Source organism: Pezoporus wallicus, unplaced genomic scaffold (genome assembly GCF_028554395.1).
Source record: "Pezoporus wallicus isolate ANWC-B61680 ecotype Strahan unplaced genomic scaffold, APGP_CSIRO_Pwel_v1 contig_5542, whole genome shotgun sequence".
Lineage (NCBI taxonomy): Eukaryota > Metazoa > Chordata > Aves > Psittaciformes > Psittacidae > Pezoporus > Pezoporus wallicus.
Window position 1 is genome coordinate 540343 of NW_026640165.1, and position 22623 is coordinate 562965.

The 22623-nt window shown below is 47.0% G+C and overlaps 1 protein-coding gene across 2 annotated transcripts in view; it reads right to left on the reverse strand.

Annotated features, from left to right (window-relative positions):
- Positions 1 to 8861, reverse strand: part of RELN (reelin) — a 283813-nt gene extending 274952 nt beyond the window's left edge. For both annotated transcript variants that reach the window (XM_057417876.1, XM_057417875.1), the window contains exon 1: positions 8318 to 8861. In XM_057417876.1, coding sequence (XP_057273859.1) covers positions 8318 to 8546 — 229 coding nt within the window. In that variant the 5' untranslated portion in view covers positions 8547 to 8861. The remainder of the gene's footprint in view (positions 1 to 8317) is intronic.
- Positions 8862 to 22623: the final 13762 nt, after the last annotated feature.

Below are 22623 nucleotides of genomic sequence, written 5' to 3' on the forward strand. Positions count from 1 at the left end.
GGGCAAGGCAACCCACATAAGGTTATCTGTGGGGAGCACCATCCATCTCGTTGCCGGGCTGGATACACTCTGGGGTGTGTGTCATACCAGGACACAGGAAACTGGGGCAGCACTTGGACACTGCGCTGAAGCATTTGCACAGTTCAGAGGGAAACGCAGAACTCCAGGAAGGTCAGTGTGAGAGTCTGAGAGTAGGATTGTGGGGGTTTTAAATTTAGGGTAGTGTAGGGTAAAGCATGCACCTGACAGATGGATTTGTTGCCTGCTGTCACTCAGGGCTCTTGCAGGTTGAACTTCAACAAACACTGGAAAAGAGCCATTGATTTCACCCCTCAAGGAGATGCTTGTGAAAGTCTTACAACCAGTATTAATATCAAAGAGCCTAGAGGAACAGACTCCTCTGATTTGTTCCCAGGATGGAAAAACACAACAAGAGGGACCTTACAAAATCTGCAGAAAACATTCTCTGCTTTGCAATAAACGCCTTTGGGAAAGTGTCTGAACTCACCTGCTCCCCTGCAACTTTCCCAGGCCACTCATGTCCAGTCCCAAAGACATGTCCTGCTTTCTAGACTGAAATGTTAATGTAAAGGGCATTGTCTACAACAGGTCATGAGGAAACACTACAAGGCAGCAGAGAGGCAGTTGCTCCCTTGATGCTTCACTGCTTCACTGATGCCGATTCCATGGGAAGACCAAGGATCCCACTGGTGTTTAGAGAGAGGAGCCTTGTGCTGATTTTTTCCAGCATGCAAAACCCACATACATTAACCAGTCTCCACAGAGAGCCTTGCTGACAGCAGCAGGATGAGGGTGAATAGCCAACAGCTACACCAGTCACCTGGAGTGACACAGGTGATGCTGCAGCTGGTGAGATGAAGAACAACTGCACAGGTGCCTCTGCTTGAAGCTAAACTGAACCCAACTGCCCAGGAAATGATGTGATGCTTGGAGGCATCAGCTGCTCCAGACAGTTGCAGTAGATGATGGCAAGGAGCCTGTGGCCCAGTGGCTGGCTGTTGGGTGCCACCTCTAACCCTAGCCAGGTCCTCTCCAGCTACATGAGGACAGAGTAATGCCTGGTCCTGCACTGTGGAATAAATGTGTGCTAACCCTAATGCTCCTCACAAACCGTGGCTCTCCCTCTCCGTGCAGGATGTACACCCCTCTGACACTGCCTATCTGGCAAAAGTTTAGTGACATATATTAAAACAAAAGTAAAAACACCTCCATGACCTTGCTCTTCCCTTCAGGAAAAGAGTCAAAAATATGTCGCCCGTGGGAGGTATCTGAGCACTGGGAAGCACCTAGGAGAAGGTCCCACAGGCATGAATCATGGGGATTTCTGCCTCCATGACACCACTGTCCACTGGAACAGCCCAGCCCGTGCTGCTTGGACTGAGTGACACACACACTAACTTTCATCTTCCGGGGCTGACCTGAGGGGAGGGAGTATGGATGAAGACCTCCTGCCCAACAAGAAGGCATCATTTGTCAAACTGGGGAAGGTCTTTTCCACAGGCAATCTGTTCCTGGGCTTTGACAGATGTTAAAACTTGCACTGTCAGAGTTTGTCCTATGGTTATCCCAGAGGCTAGTCATAACTGGGGGGGGGGGGGAAAGTGGGAATTACACAAATATTCCAGACACACATTTGCACTCTGTGCACCTTTCATGCCTGATGAAAAGGCAGGAAATGTTAACACAAAGAAAGGAAGCATGTTAAAAAGACTGAATCTTTCATCAGAGACTATTGTAATTCTCATAACAAGGGTTGGTATGAAAGGTTGCTTATTCTCAGAGGTAAGACAGTGCTGTTTCCTTCCCTCTCCATGCAGCAAACACTCATGACAAATCTAAACCACAGCTGTACGGCATGAGACACACAAAGCAAATAAAGGTTGCATCCAAATCCATCTCAGCTGTATCACTATGGCTATTATCCGATTGGAGATCACACTTCAACCAGTCACTATGCAAATACTGTAGTATTATACCTTAATAAAATGCTACAGTATTTCAGAAGCAGTGGCCTTCAAAAATCCAGATTAAGGCAACAATAAAGAAAATGAGAAATGCTACTGGCCTGACAGCCTCGCCCTGTTCTACCTAATGAGCCAACATGGGTTTGGTGGAATAATCAATGCAGGAAACACTAGAGAAATGTACTACAGTAACCCACTTATAACTCATTTACTGGTGACCTTAGAATTACAGCATTCCTATCTTGGTTTATACATATTTATATCTAATTACAACTATTTATAAGAAAAACATCTTTTTTAAATTTCTACTTAAGAGTAATTATTACGGACAGATTTTCTTAATGAATTTCACAGGTAAATTATACATATGAAGAAATACCTCCTTTAAACTCAGAAAGCGGAAAATATGCACAACATCCCCAGTGAAACAGTATTTTTACACCCTTTTACCATTTACGGGCTTCTTTTCTTCCTTGGCTTCAATGCTGTGCTATGGGAAGGGTCTGTGCACACATGCCAGCCCCAACACCAAGCTCTGGGCCTCAGATGGTGAACTCAGTGAGGCAGAGATCATTTTTTTCATGTATACAGACAAGCCCTCTGCAGACCAATAATACCAACAATACCATTTCTGTCCTAGAGTCAGATGCCACCTGACAAATGTGGGTCACGCCAGCACGCCATGCTGACTTTGATTTCTGTTATTTGGGGCAATCAAGTCTCCTTTGCAGGGGGGAACAGCCCCCTGATGGGGAGAGAAAGGATTTAACCAGAGATTACATCTCTTCTGCAAATTTGCAAGAAAGGCTCATTTAGGCCTTTGTGGACCTTCCACCTCCTTTCATCAATGCCTGACCACATCTTTGGCTGAGCCATCTGCTGACCACTTATTTGGTGCACCAATTACAGTGATGACAGCTGAATCCATTAAAACTTAACATCTTCCCTAGTGAAGAAACTTGGTTTGCAAGAGGCTCTCGTCTGTGACCTTGCCTACCTTTTTCTTTCAAGGGTGGCATCCTTCATCAGTTTCTATTCAGTTGATCTTGGAAGCACAACTCTTTCAGATTTGCCAAGACACACCACATGAACTCTGAGGCCAGACCAGAGCTTCAGAAATATGGACAATCCATTGGCCAACATCAAGAATTAGAGAACCACATTCACTCAGAAATGCATTAAGTCTGAGACTGAATGAATTCAAACAGATCATCTAAAGAACAGGCCACAGAACTCGGAAGTCTGCCTTGCTTTTGAAAAGGTCAGTTTATGCAAGAAAATCCTAAACCCAGCAGAGCAGAGTCAAGGTGCAAGCCGAGGGCTTTGGTGGATGAGCACGATTTTAGTAAATGCTGACCCAGATGTAATTATTATATGCTATGACACTCTTAAGCAGATGCAAGACATTGCCAGGGACCTCAGAGGAAAGAAGGGTCTAGAATCTTCCCTCATTCTTAATAACTTCCTCTCCATGGCTACCAATCGCCAGCCTCTCATTTTTAATTCAAGTGTCCCTTAAAAGTTACAGAATAATCCCTGGAGCTAATGGGACTCCCGTGAGCAAAAATTTCTACACACCTCTTTAATTTAAAACAAAACATGGTGGAAGTATCCATTCTTCCAAAGATCAGAGGAGGGTGCAAGTGGATGAGATGAAATGTGTTGAGGGAATACCCTGCAAAAGACTCAGGATGACCTGCTTCTCGGGCTGATACTGGAAAATATACATAGACAGAAATTTGTTCTTTTACCAATACATCATCACTAACATCACTTCCTGTGCAATCTTTACTTCTGCTGGCTCACAAAAAGCTTTCTGCACTTTGGCATAACCCGTAGAGAAAGTAACCATAACTCAGTTTCTGCATTTAGTTGTTATCCTGTTTACACCTCAAGCAGCATCACCACTTACTCTCCAGTTACTTTCTCTTCCCTCCCTTCGAACCCCAACAGCTCTTTATTTTTTAACAATCTGAACAATATAATGAAAATACCCACCAGATCAAATGGGTATCAGAAATGCAAGTAACCCTAAAGAAAACAGATACCAAATCACAATCTGTATTTCTTAGATAGAGTGGTTAATAAAAAAGGTAGAATTGGCCAGACTTTAAACAACTTTTTATCCGTGCTGAAAGAGTGCATAACCACCACTTAAAATAGTTGAAAACTATTGTTTACAACCTACCAAAGCAGTGGTTCCAGACAATATACAGTATGTCTAAGAATAGTAACAGTCATTGATGGAAACCGATAACATTTGGGGACTGAAGGTTACTCTGTTCTGGAAAAAAAAAAAAAAGGAACAATGGAGAGTGAAATAGAAACTCAAGTCTCATTAAAGAAAACTATTTTAAGGGTAGAATGATGAGTTTTGACATCAATCACGGGAAAACAGTTCAAAGTTGTTCTTAAAAGATCTAAATTTGAAACCTTGAGAAAAAAGCACTGTTCAGAGTGACAGAAAAAGTAATCTAAGGGATAACAAAAAATACAGTATGAAGGCGATCCACGTGTGATTTTTAAACACTACAAATCTGACTGGTCATTTGCAGGTTTCTGTGACTAAAGGCAGCAAAGACTTGTATTAAAAAATTTAATTTATACTGTCGTTAGATTTTTTCCTGAAGAAATTATATTCTGCTCTGTAGATTACAGTGGAAAGCCCAAGAGAAAACCAAACCAGCATCACTGCTATCTAGCCCCATACAAGCAAGCCAAGTGGGTCCTGATGCAGCTCTCCAAGCACACGACCACCGCTCGGCTGGAAGGAAGCTGAGCAGGTGCCTACATCAAACCAGTGCACACTTTGTCAGTTTGCATTTGAGCAAGCACTGAAGTGCTTTGCCAGCTCAAGGACTTAATTAAATTTGAAATAAGCTAATTCAAGGAATAAAAGTCTGCCAAAGGTAATAAAATTGTTTATCGATTCATCAAGTTGGTCCTGTATATAAAAGAGCGTATTTATATGCAGTGTAGGTCTGGTGCTATTCAATTAAAGAATGCATTTTTAAATATTTACTGATTGCAGGAATAGGGCCAAATCTGGAGTACTTTAAGGGTTAGGAGAGAAGTGTTAAATTCCCAATATCTAATTTAATTATGCAAAATAGGGAATATTATTGCCTTTATTTTACTTAGGAATTTCAGCAAAATAAAGTGCTGGATCCAGTGTGTCAGAAAAGCCACTTGCAGAAGCTCCTGTGTTTGCCAGGTTGCCAGGCAAGTGTCTTTGGCACCAGACACCATCCCTCTCCTGGGGTGCAGGCCAGCGCAGAGGACAGTTGGGCAAACAGACAAGACCCAGTGCCACAGCTCCACTGGCTGCCCAGTGGCTCAACTCCCACCCTGAGAGCCCAAAGAAACGTCTGAACATAACAGAAAGTTGTTGGCTGATTTTTTTAAACGAGAACGTTTCCTCATTCAGCCCTTGGCATACGGTTTCACCCAATTCACTCCTCCTTCAATTCGGTGCTCTTGGGTGCTGCTGTCACCTGCCCCTGTTGAACGAAGGAGCAGCAAGTGTAACAAGGGGCCTCACCAGAACTTGTGAAGAGTCAGAGCAGTGTATTTTAATAGGCTCTCTGAGCAGGTGAATTTGTTTTGTATGTGTGTAAATGTCCCTTTGTCTTGTGCTTCTGTACTGCGCCTCAAAACACAACACTGCCTTTAAAGTTTGATTTTTTAAACAACAAATGCTCGGCCAGCACAGACTGGCATGTTTCAGTAGTATTAAACTGCACTGTATAAAAGCCAAGATTGCTTCTAATTATTTCTTCAGATTGTATACTTGGGGGAAGGAGGGGTTTCTTTTGCTATATTTAACATTGATAATTGTTATATTTAAAAATATTCAAATGAGATATTTCAAAATATCTAACTGATTAAATGTGCTTAGCTGGAGGATATGTCTGCTGCGCTGTGCATAGCAAGTAGGCAGTGCTTCTTGCCTTGTTTTGGCACAGGTGAGTGTTTAATCAATGCACAAAACGGAAAGAAATTACCATTGCAAGTTAGAAGTAAGATGCGAGGCTGGCTCACACCAGGGTGTATGTACACCTTGTGCCGTGCAAGTGAATTAGTTTTCAAGTTCAGTTAGTGGACCTTCTTCGTGATTACCCTTTAAATGCACCCAGTTTGTTTATTCTTTCTTAACACAACGGCTGCAGGGAGGCCCTGAGACGCTCTGGTTGTATCCCCGGGGGCAGATGTCCCCGGCGGGGCCGAGGACAGAGCAGCGCTCGGAGAAGCGCAGCGGGCAGCGGGTCTAAGGGAGCCAGCGGGAGCAGCAGCGGCCGGCGGCCCCGCAGCGCCCGGGCGCATCTCGGCGGGGTTGCCCACGGGCAGAGGCGCAGCTCTGCTCCGCAGGGCGCAGCAAGGCTCACAGGGCCGAGGGAGCGGCGCGCAGCGGGGCGCAGGGCAGCGACGGCTCCGCCAAACTGCCCTGCAGCCCGTCAGAGCGGGCAAGTGAAGAAACCCCGGAGCCGTGTTTCGCTCTGTCAGGTGAAAAACTGCGGCGGAAAAGCCACCCTAGGGTACCTGGAAGGTCTGGCACGCAGCTGAGGAGCTTCTCTGCACGCTGAGATATTAAAATTCAAGCCCCCTTTTAAAAGGGCGAGAGGCAGAAGAGCATCCCCCAGAAACACACACGCACACCCCGCTCCTCACCCTGCAGGCAGCCCTGCCCGGAGCCCTGCTTTATCTAAACCCTGCCCGCAACCTGTCCCGCAGCCTTGCCTGCAGCGCTCCCGCGCCCACCACAGACGCCTCTCCCCAGACCAGCAACGGGGCTTAAACACGAGGTGCCCGCTGGAAAACACGGCAGCAGCGAAGAAAAGGCTGGGAGATTCTGCTATGTATGCGTCTGAACCATATTTTTAAACCCCCAGAACTTAAAATCGTGCAAGATGGAAATTCCAGCCTCCTTTTTTCCTCAGTAGGTTGAATGCAATTTAACTGACCTGAGCGTGTATTACGGGGCTGGAAGATGGGGGGGGGGCTAAGGAAAAAAAAATCATCTGAAATCAGGGAATTTTCACGTGGTTTGTTAAAAGGAACACCCATATTTTTAAACCAAAAGTTTCCTATGAATTTGGTAAAACTATACAGGTGAAGGTTATACACAGACAAAACTTCAGGATCCCTTAGATCGTGACAAAATGAATACTGTGTGTGTTCAGGTTTTGTGTCTTCACAGAACAAAAATTAATCAGAATCTTCACATAATGATTCAACCATTTATCTAAAACTTAAATTCTCAGCCGGAATATATCAAAGTCACAAGTTTAACTCCATCTTTAGCCAGGGACCACTACACAGCATCTGCTTCTGAGCAAGGTGTTTTAAATAAATATTTGCTAATATTTTTTTGACTTTTTATTGCTTACAGCAGAATTAGCTTCTACGATGCAGCACGGCAAAACCTCAAGCAGACACAAAGAGAGAGAAGGATTAGTGACTATACGTTTAAGCGGTCTTCCACGGTTATGAATTAAAAGATGTTTCACACATGGAAGTTTTCTATACACAGAAACGGCGGTAAGGCCGTTGAACTCTACAGCTCCTGGCTTACAGGGGCACTTCGCAGCCGAGAGCAGTTCTGCACAGCAGCACACCCCTCCTGCCAGGCAGCGGGTTGTGCCCCTCACCCCAGAAATACACCACCCAGGTAAAGACCCTACTGGTGGGGACAACTTCCCCCGCTCCGTTTCATTCTCCTCAGCCTGGACGTTTACAAAAAGCAGGTTCATTTATTAATTCTGGGCACGACCTTCCATCCTCAAAGCCACCTGTGAGGGCCTGACCTACCGCTCACGCCTGCGGCTCCTGCACGGGCAGCAACAGGCGGCTCCCTGGGGACCCTCTCGGTGCCCCGCCAGCGGCACGACACCGCCACTGGGCAAAGGAGGATGCGATGGGCGAAGGCTGGGTCCGAAAGCCACTGAAGTGGGAAAAGGACAGACCTCCAGCAACTTCGGAGGTTCTGGATCCGGCCCTGAGCCCGCTAAGGACAGGGGACTCGGAATTTCCTCTGGCTTCTGGCTGCGCCTCGCAGGAGCAGCGCCGGGGCGGAGCGGGGCTGCGACGGCGGCGGCAACGCGGCCAGGGCAGGTGAGGACGGCCCTGGACGGCGGGGGAGCGCCGAGGAGCCCCTCGCCGGGACTGCCCTGTGCACATGGCACACAGCCACGCCTTCCCCGTACAGGGCGCCCGCACCCCCCTTTCACTTTCCCCTGTGTGGCTGCGGGGCCGCTCCTTGGTGCGGGACCCCCAGGGGCCGCCCTCCCACTGGGATCAGGTCAGCGCTGAGCACTGCGGGGACTGACACCTACCGTGGTACTCCTGTCCGGGCACGTAGGCGGCGGGGCTGCCCGCGATGTGCAGGGCGATGAGCACCTCGCCCTGCTCTCCGTCGCCCTCCAGCTCGCCGTGGTGGGTGCAGAGGAAGAAGAAGGGCGAGAAGCGGGCGCGGGGGGCGGCCGCCCGGCCCGCCGCCAGCAGGGCACCCAGGGCGGCCAGCAGGCAGGGCCAGCCCCCAGGGACGCCCCGCCGCCGCTCCATGCTGCTGCCGCTGGCGCCGCTGGGGCATCCAGGGCACGGCGGGGCCGCCGCGCCGCACAGCTCCGCTCCGCACTGGACGGGACGGGGCGGGACGGAATGAGACGGGGCGGGCGCTGCCCCCCGCCGCGGCCCGCGGGAGTTCGTGGGGAGGCGGGCGCGGAGAGCGGAGCTCGGCGCGGGCAGGGGCGGCCCCTCCGCGCCCGCCGAAGGCTGCACCTTCCCCGCCTGCCGCTGTCGGGGTGCGGGGCACGGAGCTGGGAGTGCGAGGGCTGGGAATAATTTATTTCCCCCGGTGTCGGGGTGGGAGGGAGGGGAAGGTCCCTCCCCTCCTCCTCCTCCGCCTCCTCCTCCTCCGCCGCCGCCGCCCGCTCCTCCTGCTCCTCGCTCTGCGTGCCGGTGTGCGGTGCTGCCGCTGCGGAGACGAGGGCTGCGAGCTGGGCTCTGCTGCTCGCCCTTTGTCTGGCTCTGTGGGTTCCTGTCCCTGCCTTGCCCCTGCCCTGCCCCTGCGTCCCCGCCCCAGGTTCTGCCCCTGCCTCCGCTACTGTGTCCCAGCCCCTGCCTCTGTTCCGGCCCCTGTCGCTGCTCCGGCTCCCCGCCCCGACACCTGAATCCCTACCCCGGCTCCTTCCTTGCTCCCATGTCCCTGTCCCTCTGCCTCAACCCTTGTCTCTCTGCTTCTATTTCTCTATCCATCCTTTTGCCCCATCCCTCTGTCCCTCTGCTCCAGAGCGCATCCTTGTGACCTGTTTGTCCTCGTCCCTCCGTCCCAGCCTCTGCGCACCTGCCCCAGCACTTGTCCTTTTGCCCCCACCCCTCTGGCCCAGCCCTTGCCTCTCTGCCCCTGTGCCTGCCCCAGCCTCAGCTCTGCCTCTGTTCTACCCGCACCAACTGCTTTGAAAGTGAGATTTTTACTTAAACCTTCCCCATTACCGTCTTTAAAACGACACATGGGCACAGACACAGGCAGGGGTGGGCTCTGAAGCTCTGGGAGGTCAGTGTGCGAGCTCCTGGGGAGGGAAGGTTCCTGGAAGAGGGCTTCAGACCCCCTCCAGTGTGTGTCCGTGCCCTGCATCCCAGGAAGAGGAGCAAACCCAGCGGCGACCACAAGGGGAATGAGCAGCTGAACACAAAACACCGACAAGTAGAATAATTCATAAAAACATACATTTTTAACAAAGCAGGGCTGGAAGAAGGACCACGGTGTCAGGAGCAAATCTACCAGGGTTTAAAGCATCCACCACGCTGCTGCTGGATGCCAGCTAATGCCCAGAGACAGGCTGGGTGAGCTGTAGTGACAAGGTGTAATTAGAAAGGAGAGCCTACATGCCAGCATTTTCAAAGTGCAAAACTGGCACCGTCCAGGGGCTCCCTCCTGGATTGGTTTCAGTGCCAGAGGGAAAGGTTCCCTCCACGGAGAGGCGTGAGCCACATGGATGGCACCACGCAGCTGCCCTATGTCCGTGCAGGCTGCTTCGCTGGCCCACCTCCCACCCAGCTGATGGAGAGCCCGCACGGTGGCCCTGGGGACCTCCTCGCCATCTGCCCCACCTGCCTTTTCTGCTGTCTCTGCACTGAGCCTAGCTCACCGCCACCAGCAAAACTTTCCTGTCTTACTGGGTTGCTCCCTGCTAGGGATGGATTGAGGCCATGTCCCTTACTGGCTTGGATGGAGAAATGCACTGCGACGTGATCCTGCTGTAAAGATGAAAGGTGTGCGGTACAGGGGACAGGGCAGGTCCCACCGTTGCTCTGAACGGTGGGAATCCCTGGCCACTGCTGTGGAAACTGAGTTCCGCCAAACTGAGTCTGGCTCCAAGGCTTCCTTTTTAGCTAGGTTATTTTTCAGCTTTGGGTATTTGTTTGGTTTGTGGTTTTTGTTAACATCTGTCACTCCTCCATAACTTTCAATGCGTGTAATAGTGACAGACTAATAATAACATTTCCTCATGCCAAACTCTCATGCAGGCAAAAGCTGTGTGGAATCACTGGCAAAAAAGCTGCCAACAGGCCGCGTTCACCCTCATGCATTCCTGTTTCCCTCCACCAAGAGCTCACCAGTGAGGCCAGGCCATGCCAAAGAGGCTGGGCAAACATACTTCAGCTCATGTACTCTCTGCTCAGCATCCATGCAAAGTTAGCCAGTCACTTTGGGGGGCTGCCAGGCTTTACTCAACTCTTCTGCTCTATAAAAAAGCAGGTGGCAGGAGAAGAGGGTGATGGGCTCCCACTGCTGCAGGAGGGGGGGATGCCGCCTGCCTCTGCCAGGTGTTGCCATACCAGTTGCTAGCAATGCCTTTTCATTTCGTTTTTTTTCCAAGAGATAGTTCCCTAAATAAGCTTGGGGGTGTGGAGATTGCACTGGGAATTGGATAGGGCCTGTGCTGATGAATTTTAGTCAATTTTCTTTGTTTCCAGCTGTTTAGTATCCAGAGCAGCCAGGACTGGTTTTGCAGCCAACCCACCCTTTTTCATTACAATCTGTGTATGCCACTTACCAATGAGGGGACGTTAAGTCAAGGAAGGTGAGAAAGGTAATGACTACATTTGGAAGCTTCGTGCTTCTCCTTAGTTACCCGTTTCCTCCATTTCTTCATCATGCCTCTCTCTAGTCCGCCCACCTGTCCTCCTTTGTTTCTTACACTTTCACAAGACCTCTAACTTCTTCTTTGTAGGGCAAGATGGGGAAGTCCCACGATCATGGCCTGATATGTCATCCAAGCTCTGTTGACTGGGAACTGAGGAGAGACTGCAGACCACTGATACTCAATGACACAGGGCTCAAAGGGGTCACCTGGGGCCTTGAACCCCATTTACTGCACCCACTAGAAATAGACATTTGGTCCAGACAAGACAGATACCTTTCTTCTCGGACCTGACCTATCTAGGGCAAAAAGTGCTTTCCAAAACTCTCTGCACACTTCAGGAAGAAATAGAAAAATGATGCTTAATGGTGCTCATCAGCAAAACAGGGGGACCCAGGGTATTACAAAACCGACAAATCCCACAGTTTTGCATGTCCCTACAGCAGCAGGGAAACTTTTGCTGTGTATATTTGCAGGGGATCAAGGCTATGACCAAGCCCCATGCATCAGAGGGAAGGAAGAAGCTTCCAGACCCTGCCAGCCTTTACCTAGGGGATAATTTCTTCCTGGTCCCAGCTCCAGCACAATCTCCCTCATACAAGCATGATTTACCCATAACAGACCGCAGACCTCACCTGGTGTGACAGACTTTGTTGTGACCAGGAGCACCAGCATGACTCGCTCATCTCCTGCCCCTGCCCCTGAGCAGCCTTCAGCATGGCTGGGTGAGGGGGTAGCCTCCTGCCACGCTGTCCCCATGGCTTGCAGGAGACTGGCATGTGCTGCTCGCCAGATAGGTTTTTGCATTGGTTTCATAACCCCTCACTTCTCTGGGTAACAACGGTACCTGGGTTTTGAAGATGAGGGGTTTGTGCAGTGTCTTTGGCCAGAATTTCTCCTTCATCAATCTCCTATTGACAGCAAGGCTAAGGCATTATTATTAATAACAATAAATTAAAGTGACTAAGACCAACCTGTCTGCATCAAAATAAAAGCTTGTAAAAACCATAATAATCTCTATTGTCACACTCCTCTGATCCAAGGTTCTCCATGTAACTTGCCACCATTCCTTGTTGAAGACAGAAAGCACCTAATGCTGCAGGATGGAGGTTACTGTGGACTTTCACCCCTTGTGCAGTATATTTTTTAAACAGAAAATAACAGGGAGTAAACTGAGATGAGAAAAGACTGAAGACTGCAGTGCAGGATGCAATAGGTGGAATGTAAATGATTACTTAGGAAGTACAGGCCCCTTCCAAGCATGGGTGTGGGGGGGAAATCACAGCACAGATGGACGTGGCTGCAGTCCATATCAATTTATGGAAGTGATTATTCAGGCAGTGGAGCTGCTCACTTCATTCAGGGAGAGAGCTCACACCCCAAAAGCAGAATTGAAAAGCACATTATCAGGCAAGTAGCTGCTTTATTAATGTGTCCACAACAGATCATTTTGCAAGGGTCAAGACAGGCTGAGGAGCTACTAACACCAAGCAGTAAGGAGCTTTGCCCAAGTTCCTTGGGTTTAGGTAAAGGCTTTCATGGAAGATTTTGTCTCTTGTCACTGTCACCGTGTGGAGATCTTGATGGAGAGTCTTGTCCCCAGCTTTTAAGTTTTCTATGACAAAAATTATGGAAACTGCCTAGACTTTCTACATAGTTAGCTACAAATGAGAGAGCTATGGAGTGCTGGGTTGCAAGTACCATTTATTCATTGTGGTATAGCATGTAACATCTGAAAAAAAGGAAAAACTTTTGACTATAAATGTTTCCAGACTATAAAGTGGACTTTCCAAAGTGAGATCTTTCCACCAAGTAGTTTATTTTCTGCTCATCCATGCAAGCTTGAGTGCTTTCTCTTTACGTGTTTCCTCTTGACCATCAGACAGACATGTAAAGCAGACCTGCTCTTTTTGCTTCTTGGAAGGTTTTGCTTGAAGACAGACATACCAGTGGCTAGAAAAGAATGATGTGAGGGTTGTGAAGAAAAAACAACCTTTGTAGCTGATAGAAGGAATGAATTGCCCATGATCATTTCACCCTAGAAGAAGCATTTGCATGTTACTAGTGGCAGTGGCTAGGAACACAAGGGCCCAGCAGGCCCTGTAGCTCAGGCATATTCTTGTCATCCTGAGACATAAGGGCTGAGTTTAACTGTGCAGCAGCTGGTCTTCTGGAGATGGGGAATGGGAAGTCTTCAACAAATACACTGAAACTGCAGCACACAGCCAGACTGAGTTACTTAGGGCAGTGTATTATCCCATCCCATTCCATCCCATCCCATCCCATTTATTCCTGTACCAGCTGTAGACTAGAAAAAAATACAAGTTGTTGAGATGGACATCTGCCCACCTCAACAAGTTGGCCATCAATACCATTGATGCACTTCAACTGCAGGCTGGAAAGCCCTTCCTCAGTCATCCCAAGGTGTATAGGGTCTCTTCATAATCCCAATCAGGGAAATAAACAGGGAGGATGGGTCTGACCATGCTAAAATGAGATGAACCCCATGTGTCTTGGTGCTATCAGTGAAGTTGAGTGAAGTTTGGCTTCAGCAAAGTTGAAGTGTGTGCCCTGTGAATGCTAGACAGCAAAGTCAGAAGTAAGTAGTAGCTAATTGATCTTGACTCCTCTTCCAACACAAAGTCTTCTGTTCATGACGCCTCATTGTTTCCTTCTCCAATTTATGCAGGGGCTTACCAGAGAGGCCTGGCACTCCAGAGCTGCCTTTGCCATGCCAAATAACCCTGTGGGATGAATCCCTTTTTTGTGCAGAGGACTTGTCATGGTCGGGTAATAGTGTAGTCTGGCCTTGCCAGTTACATGAACTTTGCTCTAAAGTAGAACCCAAGTCTTTTCTAAACAAAAGCCTAAATGTGAAATCATAGGCAACTTCCATGCCTATGTTATTACGAGATTTTAATTTCTCTAGGGTAGGAACAATAGCAGCTGTTCGGCTGCTCCATTTTCCAGGGGGCTGCTGCTATCTCATGATTTAATCTGAAAATAGAGTATTTAACTGTATGTATTTTTCTCTCCTTGATATTGCATTTCATTCAAATGGGTTTAAACTTGTATTTCTGTATTGCTTATTAACTTTAATGAGGTAAACATAAAAGAGAATATTGAAAGGCTTTTCTTTTTCAGAAAGGCATTCCTTTACAAACACTGTGGGTGCTATCAAATAGGTGAGCCTAAACCCTGAAATTTACTATCGATCTTGTAGCTATTAAAAACAAATAGAAGATTAAAAAAAACCCAAACCAGGGAACAAATATTGAGAACTTTCTATTGTCTGGCTTAATGACAGAATTTAAGGGTGAATACTTTCAAAGGGTGGAAAGTCTTTATGGTCCAATCTAATATATTTTATATTTACAAAATTGCTTTAAAGATTTAAATCTACAGCAAATAAACTACGCTTATGCTTAGAAAAGAAGGTAGTGGGAAGGACTTAGAGCTTTATGTTATTCTGAATTTTTAGTATGTATAAAAGTAAAAATTGCTAAAGACAAACACACAACACTCATTATAGTTCTCACATTGCATGTTCCTAATTTGGATGATCAATGAACAATTTTGGATGCAACACAGGCATAAGCATATAATTTTTTCTGTTTCCGATTCACTGTGCTGCTGTGCCCTATTAGCACCACGTGAGGAGCGTACCTAAGTGTATTTAAAGGAGATTCCACTTGACTCTGGTTATTTACAATTCTAATGTTCGATCTTGTTTTGCAAATCTGATTTTCAAAGTACTTTAAATTAACATCTCTCATATAAAGAGGCATCTCCTGCAACAAGTATTCATGTCCATGACTATTGTTTCCCATTATCCATTTGCTGCTCTGGATCTCCATGAAGAAACGCTGTGTATTTACTCGTGTCACATCTGCATACTGAAGTTTCCAAGGCTTTCATTAACTTGCAAATATTTATCGTGGGTAGTCTTTATCTGAAGAATTTTTTAAATGTCAGTGGCCACAAAAGGAACTCTTAGTCCATTTTACTGCCTAATTTGTCTCACTATTCTAACTTAAATAACCCCAAGGACACAGAGTACACAGGGATAACAGGCCAGGAGAGTCTTAACAGTTTACTTTGTGAGGAGAAGTGGGATGTAAATCCTGACGAAGTCTATAAAAGATACTTCTTCTGCTTTAATGATCACTAAGCTTTCAGAGACCCAGAAAAGATATTCCTTCTTTTTTATTTAATGATCGCTAAACTTGCAAAGAGCTGGAAATACATTTTACTGTGGGTTTGGGAGGTTTTCTCTTACCATCTCTGCATTTAAAACCTATCTAAAGTATGCAATTTGTGTAACGGAGTGTCAGTGGACCTGTGTGTGGAGATCCAAGATTCAACACTTTTATCTAAGGCACACAACTGCAGCTGCAAGCTGCTGTGAGGATACGTGTTGCTTGCCTACTGTCTACCGCAAAGAATTTCTAGCTGCAGGTGCAAATATGATGTAAGAAAAACCTGAATGGTCATTGCATCAAAACAATTTAAAATACCCACAGATTTATGCAAACCTGGAGGATAAAGTGGGAGTCTCACTGATGGACTGGGGCTTGCAGGAGGAGGGACCGGGCTGCAGCATCTGTCTCACCACCCCCTGACCCAAAGTGGGACATACCCTAGGGTGTCAAAGCTCATAACTTATGTGAGAGCCGGTCACTGGGGCCACCGAATTCTCAGGTTTGTTTTTCAGCCCATCGATGTAGGGATTAATGTGTTGGCCACCCTCAGTGACTGAGTCACTGCGTTTATGGACTAAACTAGATTGAACTAGATTTCTCTTTTTCTCTTTTTTTTTTTTTTTTATTTTTGCCCTCATTTTCCTTTTTTTTTCTTTTTTATTTTCCTTTTTAATATTTTGCTTTTTGATTTTTAGTTTTCCTTTTTTTTTTTCTTTTTTTTTTTCTCTGGCTTTGGGGGTGGGTTTTTTTGGCGGTTAAGGAGCATCTTTTGAAGTGGGAGTCGAAGCCTGGCTCTGGCTGTTCACACAAGTGGGCTTTTCATGGCAGCCCAGCAGCAGAGACTAGCTGGGCACCAAGAAAGAGAGATGCAGGGGGTGAAGGTAAGGGTGTTTGTCACAGCCCTGAGGGATGTTTAGGGAGTGCAAAAGGACCACAGGTAAGTGCCCTCATGGAGCCTGGTGGTCTGCAAGCATCTTGGAATATGCACAGGGCAGTTGAACATCACCAGTAACAAGCCCAATCAGTAAAGGTGCACACCAGACAAAAAGCCACATCTGTCACATCTTCAGGGACCCTTAAACCTGTGTGCACATGGGCCCAAGCCTGAAGGTGGGGTTAATGATACAAGTGATGTGAAAAGGCTGACGCCTGACAAAAAAATGGGAACAGAAAACAACCTGGTGGTAACTTTCTTCTTGTTCCCAGCATGCTCCATTTATTGAAAATATCTCATCAGAGCCTTGTGTCCTCAGAGCTGCACAGTCACACTGCTTTTATTTCATTTTGATAGCTTGTGAATTGTAAAATTAGTCATTTTTCAGAGCAAGTCCTGTCCAAGAAATACATCAAGACCATAAAACATGGGGCCAGGGTACAGCGACCACATGAATGCAGTAAAGAAGTTAGGAATGGTACCTCTACCTCAGTTTTGACCCACAAAATTACTTTTTCAACCAAAATAAGACTTCTTTTAAAATCGGACTCATAGGTTAATTAAAAAAAAGAGAAATCTTAATTCGTATTAGCAGCAAAGCATTAGGATAAGCCAGAATAGTATAGAATAAGCAGGTACTTTTCATTATTCCAAAGCCTCCACCAGAAGTCTAAAATTCATCACTTACGAGCCAAATATTCCTCCCAGCTCCCTTTAAGAAGGTCACTGAGAAATTTCTCAGAGTGGCTGTCAATGGGAATCTCTTGTATAATGCAAAGCATAAATGAGACCACAGCATTTTTATCCTCAAGAGGAATCATGGTTATACTGCTAAGGAGCAATCTGGTCACTGCAAGAAAACCATCAGGCTCCCATCTGTGCCAGTGGCTTCTTTTGACAAAATTTGTCCCTCCATGTCTCAGTGTCACCAGTTTTAACATGAGACTGTATGAACTGGCCCAGGTTGGGCAGCAGGCTCCCGGTGCGACTGTACTCACATACTGATTGCAGAGCTACCATGATCTATTTGCACTAGTGGAGTTTGCAGCTTAGTAACTTAAATATCCTCCGTCTCCCGCTCTCAGGCAGGGTTGGGGTCACAGTGTGGTCTCTGCTGCTTTGTGGTCACAACATGGCTTTATCATCTGTCACAGGGGGCTTGGGGTACTGTTCCTGGCAACACTATCTGGCTAATTTCTTCACCTTCCCCTTGCTTCTCCTTCCAATAAGATAAGAGGAAAAGAGTTATCTTCATTAGCTGTACAAACAGACTTAATTACTCACTGCAGAGCTGGAAATCGTGGGTTTCCAGGCATGGGTGCTACTCCCACGCTGTTGCAGGCACAGCTGCATGGACAGCCTGGCCCAAGGACTGCCAATTGGCTCCGCTCTGTGACCAGCTCTGCCCATCAACCTTGCCGTCCTCACTGAACAGCCATCCACAGCACTCGGGGCTGGGTGAGAGAGCAAAGGCCACCTACCCTGGTGACTCACAATGGGCTTTTGTTTGAAGGAGAAGGTAATGCGGAGGTACCACCAATGCTGCAACCCAGTGTGAGATCACCACGGTTCTGGCTTGCAGGAGGAGGTGGAAATGCTTCTCAGCCTGTAGCTGCCTTTGGCCCACTACAACTGCACATGTACTGCTCTCCTGTAGCTGAGCATCCATGTCTCACCTCCCAGTGACCCAGGGAGCAGGCAGGGAAGTATTTGCTCAGCGGGGCCGGAGCGGCTGCATCTTCCCACCAGCAGTCTGGCTTAAAACTGAAGGATGTTTGTCAAAACTTCTAGGATAATTGAATGGAAGAAGATATTGAAATTAAAAGGATAGTAGTATCTTTTATCTTTTGGGGGTTTATTTTTTCTCCCTTTGGCAAATGGCCTCGAAAACTAACAAAAAGAGGCAAATGCCAAAAAGCAAACCACCTACTGGTGTCTCCTGGAGATAAATCAGAATATTGTTCCAAGCAGCAGAATGCTGCTGTCCTTTCTCTTGGAAGTGAAGGTCTGGGGAGAAGGCCAGAGGACAGAGAAGAAGAAATGAGCAGTTCCGATGAACCTCAAGGTGGTGCCTTTAAGTGTGGCTGGCAAAATAACCCACAATGTCACTCATTAGAAAAATCATTGCTGCGGGATGTTAAGGCGGCTTCAGAGACACTTACGACATTCAGCGGGTTACAATAGTTTGTTGTGGATTATTACGACTCCCACTTCTAAGGAAAGATCTTCTGGGTATGAGTCATGGGGACCCTGCCCAGCTGTGTTATTCTGTCCCATGGCACCCTATTGTCTATTATATTTTCTTTCCCCCCACACCAAAAATGCAGACTTTCAAGTGTACGATTCCTGACACATGCAGCAAAGAGTGAACTGCAGGAGCTGCAGTTTGCTCCTTGTGCTTCTCACACTATTTTCACCCAGCTTTTGCAATTTAAATTCTTTTGAGTATAATAGCAGCTTTTAAGCAAGTTGCCTCTGTTTGATTTAGTATTAGTTTGTGTTTACTGAAGCCCTGCCCCATCACTACTGAAACTAACATCAGGCTCAGAAAGATCTAACCTATCATGTGGGTAATAGCGAGGTTACAATATTCAGTTTCTCCCTCTTTCAGAGATTATTGGCCAACAAAACATAATCTTGGGGCAAGAAGCACAAAGAGCGCCTGGGGTCTTTGGCATACCAGCTTAATCAAGTCCTGCAGGAGCAGCTCCAGTGGCTGCTGCCCTGTCCTGCCCCATCCCCATGCTGCTGCCAACATCCCTCTGAGCTCCAAAACAGCTGACTCAGCACCTATATCTTTGCTGCTCCACCCTTGTGCCTCAGCTGGAGCTGACTCGGGCAGATATTTTCTGTTGCTGACACCATTAGAGCAGCAGTAACCTCTGGCAGGCAGGTGGGAGACAGCTCCATCTTCAACCGCTGTTGCCGTTTGCTTCACTGCCCATGAGCCAAAGCCCTGAGGAGCTGAAGCTCCATTTGCAGCCAGAGCAAGCTGTGGAGAGTCAGCAATTCACCTTTCTCGTATTCTTTGGGGAAAAAACGATGAAAGCAACAACAGACTTAATATAGCAATGTGTTAAGGGAGCTGGATTTTGGAAATCACATATCCAATAACTCACTAGCCAGTACCAGGAACCATTGATGGCATCTTTACTCATCACAGTCAGCTGAGTTAAAGTTCCTTAACGGCTGCTTCCCAGCACTTTATTCTTCACATTTTCATGCGCTTCACCCACTGAGAGGATGTTATCCTGCCACCTTCACACTGCCGGGTATAGGATGCTCCCAGGTGGCAGAGGATTGCTGTATCTCATTCCTGCCCTCTGTTACAGTGACACATATAACTAAACTGTTGATGAATTGTATTCTTCCTGCAGGCTACTGGGTCTGTGAAGGATCAAAGTAAAAGTACGTTTTCATAGCTCCAGGTGCTTAAGGAAAGTAATAAATAACAGCAACGCTGTGCTGTGTATAGACTCTACCCAGGGACAATGCATTCCACAAACGCAGGTGAGAAATGTTTGTCATATTTCATACAAAGGGGAACTCACAACCCAGACAACAGGTAATATTTTTCCTTCTATGTGCTCAATGTATTGGAACAAAACCTATTTTAATAGTAGTACAACTGGAACAGCTCGGAGCCACGCACCCCTGTGTTCAGCTCTGAAGCTGTTTGCTGCTGCAGGCAATGACTGCTCTGAGCAAAATTCCTGCACTCAGGACTACTACTGGAGGCAGATCAATGCTCTTGTATACTGGTACACTCATGTCCTAGTAAAATTGCCAGCTGAGTAAGGCATCCAGCCCTTGTAAGCCCCTGCATAGGTGGAAATCCTGGGACTCTGCAGCCTGAACAGGACCAGGCTCGGTGAGCCATGGCTTGGGGCAGCACACTCCTTTTGCCTTCCCACTTTACATTGGCCTAAGTGTGTGCTTGTGAAGCAAAGTGATGGGGAGCAAAAGCCCCCAAAGATGTGTGTGCAGCCTCCAGAGCTTGAGCAGGTTGGCTCAGGGTGTGCTCAAAAGCCATCACGTGCCGGGTGACCTCGTGACCCAGTGACCAGTGTGGGAAGCTGGAAGCTGTGGGAGAAACTGGAGGGGACAACGTTGTTCTTTGTTTGAAATAGTGTTTTTCCCACTCTGATTAAACTGCACTGCAGCTCATTAACCATTCAGGTGTTGTCCACATCTTTAGAGAAGGAAACGGGAGATGACAGACTATTTAACAAGTTCATTTTGAGCACAAAACGTGTTTAAGTCAGGAAGAAATAATACTTCATGCAAAACTTGGGTCGGTGTAATTGCAGGTCTGACTGCTTCAAAGATGAAAAGCCTTTTTCTTAATTCAAGGCAAATGTAGCAGAAATAACGTTTAGAAAAGAGGCACAGGTAGGTACACACCAGGGAGTGCAGTTTTAATATCCTGAGTACAAGACTTTTTAAGTCTTTGTCTGACCCCACATTAACACACTTGGTTACATTTCATCTGCCACAGTCATCTTTGTCGGTTTCTTTCCCCCCCTATAATTTGTTTGCCCATGTTTGCTCATGTTGGCCTTTAGGGCTGATGCTCTTGGCCTGGCTTGTGCCTCCTCGGAGGCCCAGCACTGACCCTGTGAACGCTGCAGGATGAGCTCAACTTAATCCTTCATGGGCAAAATGACTCATGGTTTCTTCAGAGTCTGCCAATGTGGTCACATCTTTGGCACCAGGAAGACCAGGAAGACCCAGGGGTTCAGCCTCTAGACACCTGCCCTTGCAAGCATGCAAGGAGACCAGGAGCTCATTAACCAAGAAGGAAGCAGGTGATTGCCAACAAGCTCTGAAGTTCAAGACAGATCCACATTGAATGCTCCAGCCATGCCTTGCTGCTGGGTCAGAGAGCTCCCAGGTTTGGGGTCTATCCTGGTGGCATCCCAGACCTGCTCCAGGGTAAAGCATCACTGTGGACCACCACCAGGCTGGGCAAGTTTCTGCAGGACCCAGAAGCCCCCTGTGAGCTGCTCTCACCACCTCTGGCTCTTAGACCTGACCTTCCATTTGAATATGGATCCTGGCACCCTTGAAAGACACAAGCACTTTCCTCTGTGCTCCAGAGGCTGGGTGGCAGGTGTCATCATTCTAACAGAAATCTTTGCTCAAAAAAGCAATGCATCCAAAAGGTCATATGAGGGGGTAATAACTGGAAGAGATGTGGGTTGATGCTGCCAGGCATGCTGTGCTGAAACCCTTCAGCTTGTGCTTTTCCCATCAAGGAATTCAGGCCTGAGAATCCATGGTACCTGGGTACCCATGGAGCAGGTTGAGAACTCCGGCTCTGCCAATCTTTTCTGAATCTTGTACTACACTCATGCAGGACAGCCATCAGGATGGGTGGGCTTTGGGAGGGGAGCAGGGGGAAAGGCACAGCTCAGCCAGGAGTTCAGAAAACCTCAACCACCCATTACCCTCCCATCTTTGCTCGGCAGCCCTAAAACACCATCATTAAGTGTGGTCAAGGCAAGAGCTGCTGCCCAGGCTGGATATCGGCAGCCTGCTTGGCTCCTCCATCCTTTACACCCATCTACCTCCTCGGGCTGTGTTCACTCTTCTGCTGTGCTCCACAGAGGGACCCTAAGCACCCCATAAACTAGCAGAAACTTCTTGAAGTTCAAAACCTGCTGATTATCTGTAACACTCCTTGTTGGAGGCACTGGAATTTGTGCTGTTTACTAAGTCTCATGTACCTCCTGATTCAATGTTTTGTAAATTTAGCTCTCTCCAGCTTCAGCTGATGTGTGGATGCAGACTCTCTCGGATGCTATTTATTCCACAAGTGAGAAATGACTTGATAATTTATGGATTGTAAACCCAAAGTTGTACAGGTTTTTACCTCGGGGAGAGAATAAATACACGTCTCATTTCAACACATTTTAGACAATGTGCTTCTTTTTAATGGCTTCCTTTGATTTGACTCTGAAATATGTAGACACTTCCTTCTAGGATTCTCATATGGAAGCTTCATGCTATTCTGTCAGGTTGCATATTTTCCCCCTGAATTGAAAAGAACTGGCTTATCTGAATTACAAAGATGTTAACGTTGTGTTGTCACTGTGAGCAAGGAGTTTAGGCAAAGATTGTATTTTGATTAAGAAATGGAAGAGTTGGAGAATAATTACTGCATTGGCAATGTGGAACTTATGGATGTTTAAAACGAATCAGAACATATTTACTTATTTATAGCAGTTGAAACTAGAGTATGCTTTTATCTGCAAGTAAGAGAACTTGCACATACAGCTGTGAAGTGTAGTGGAGGCTATGTGCATGGTATTCCTAACCTGAGAATAGAATATAACTATAATGGATATACATTGGTG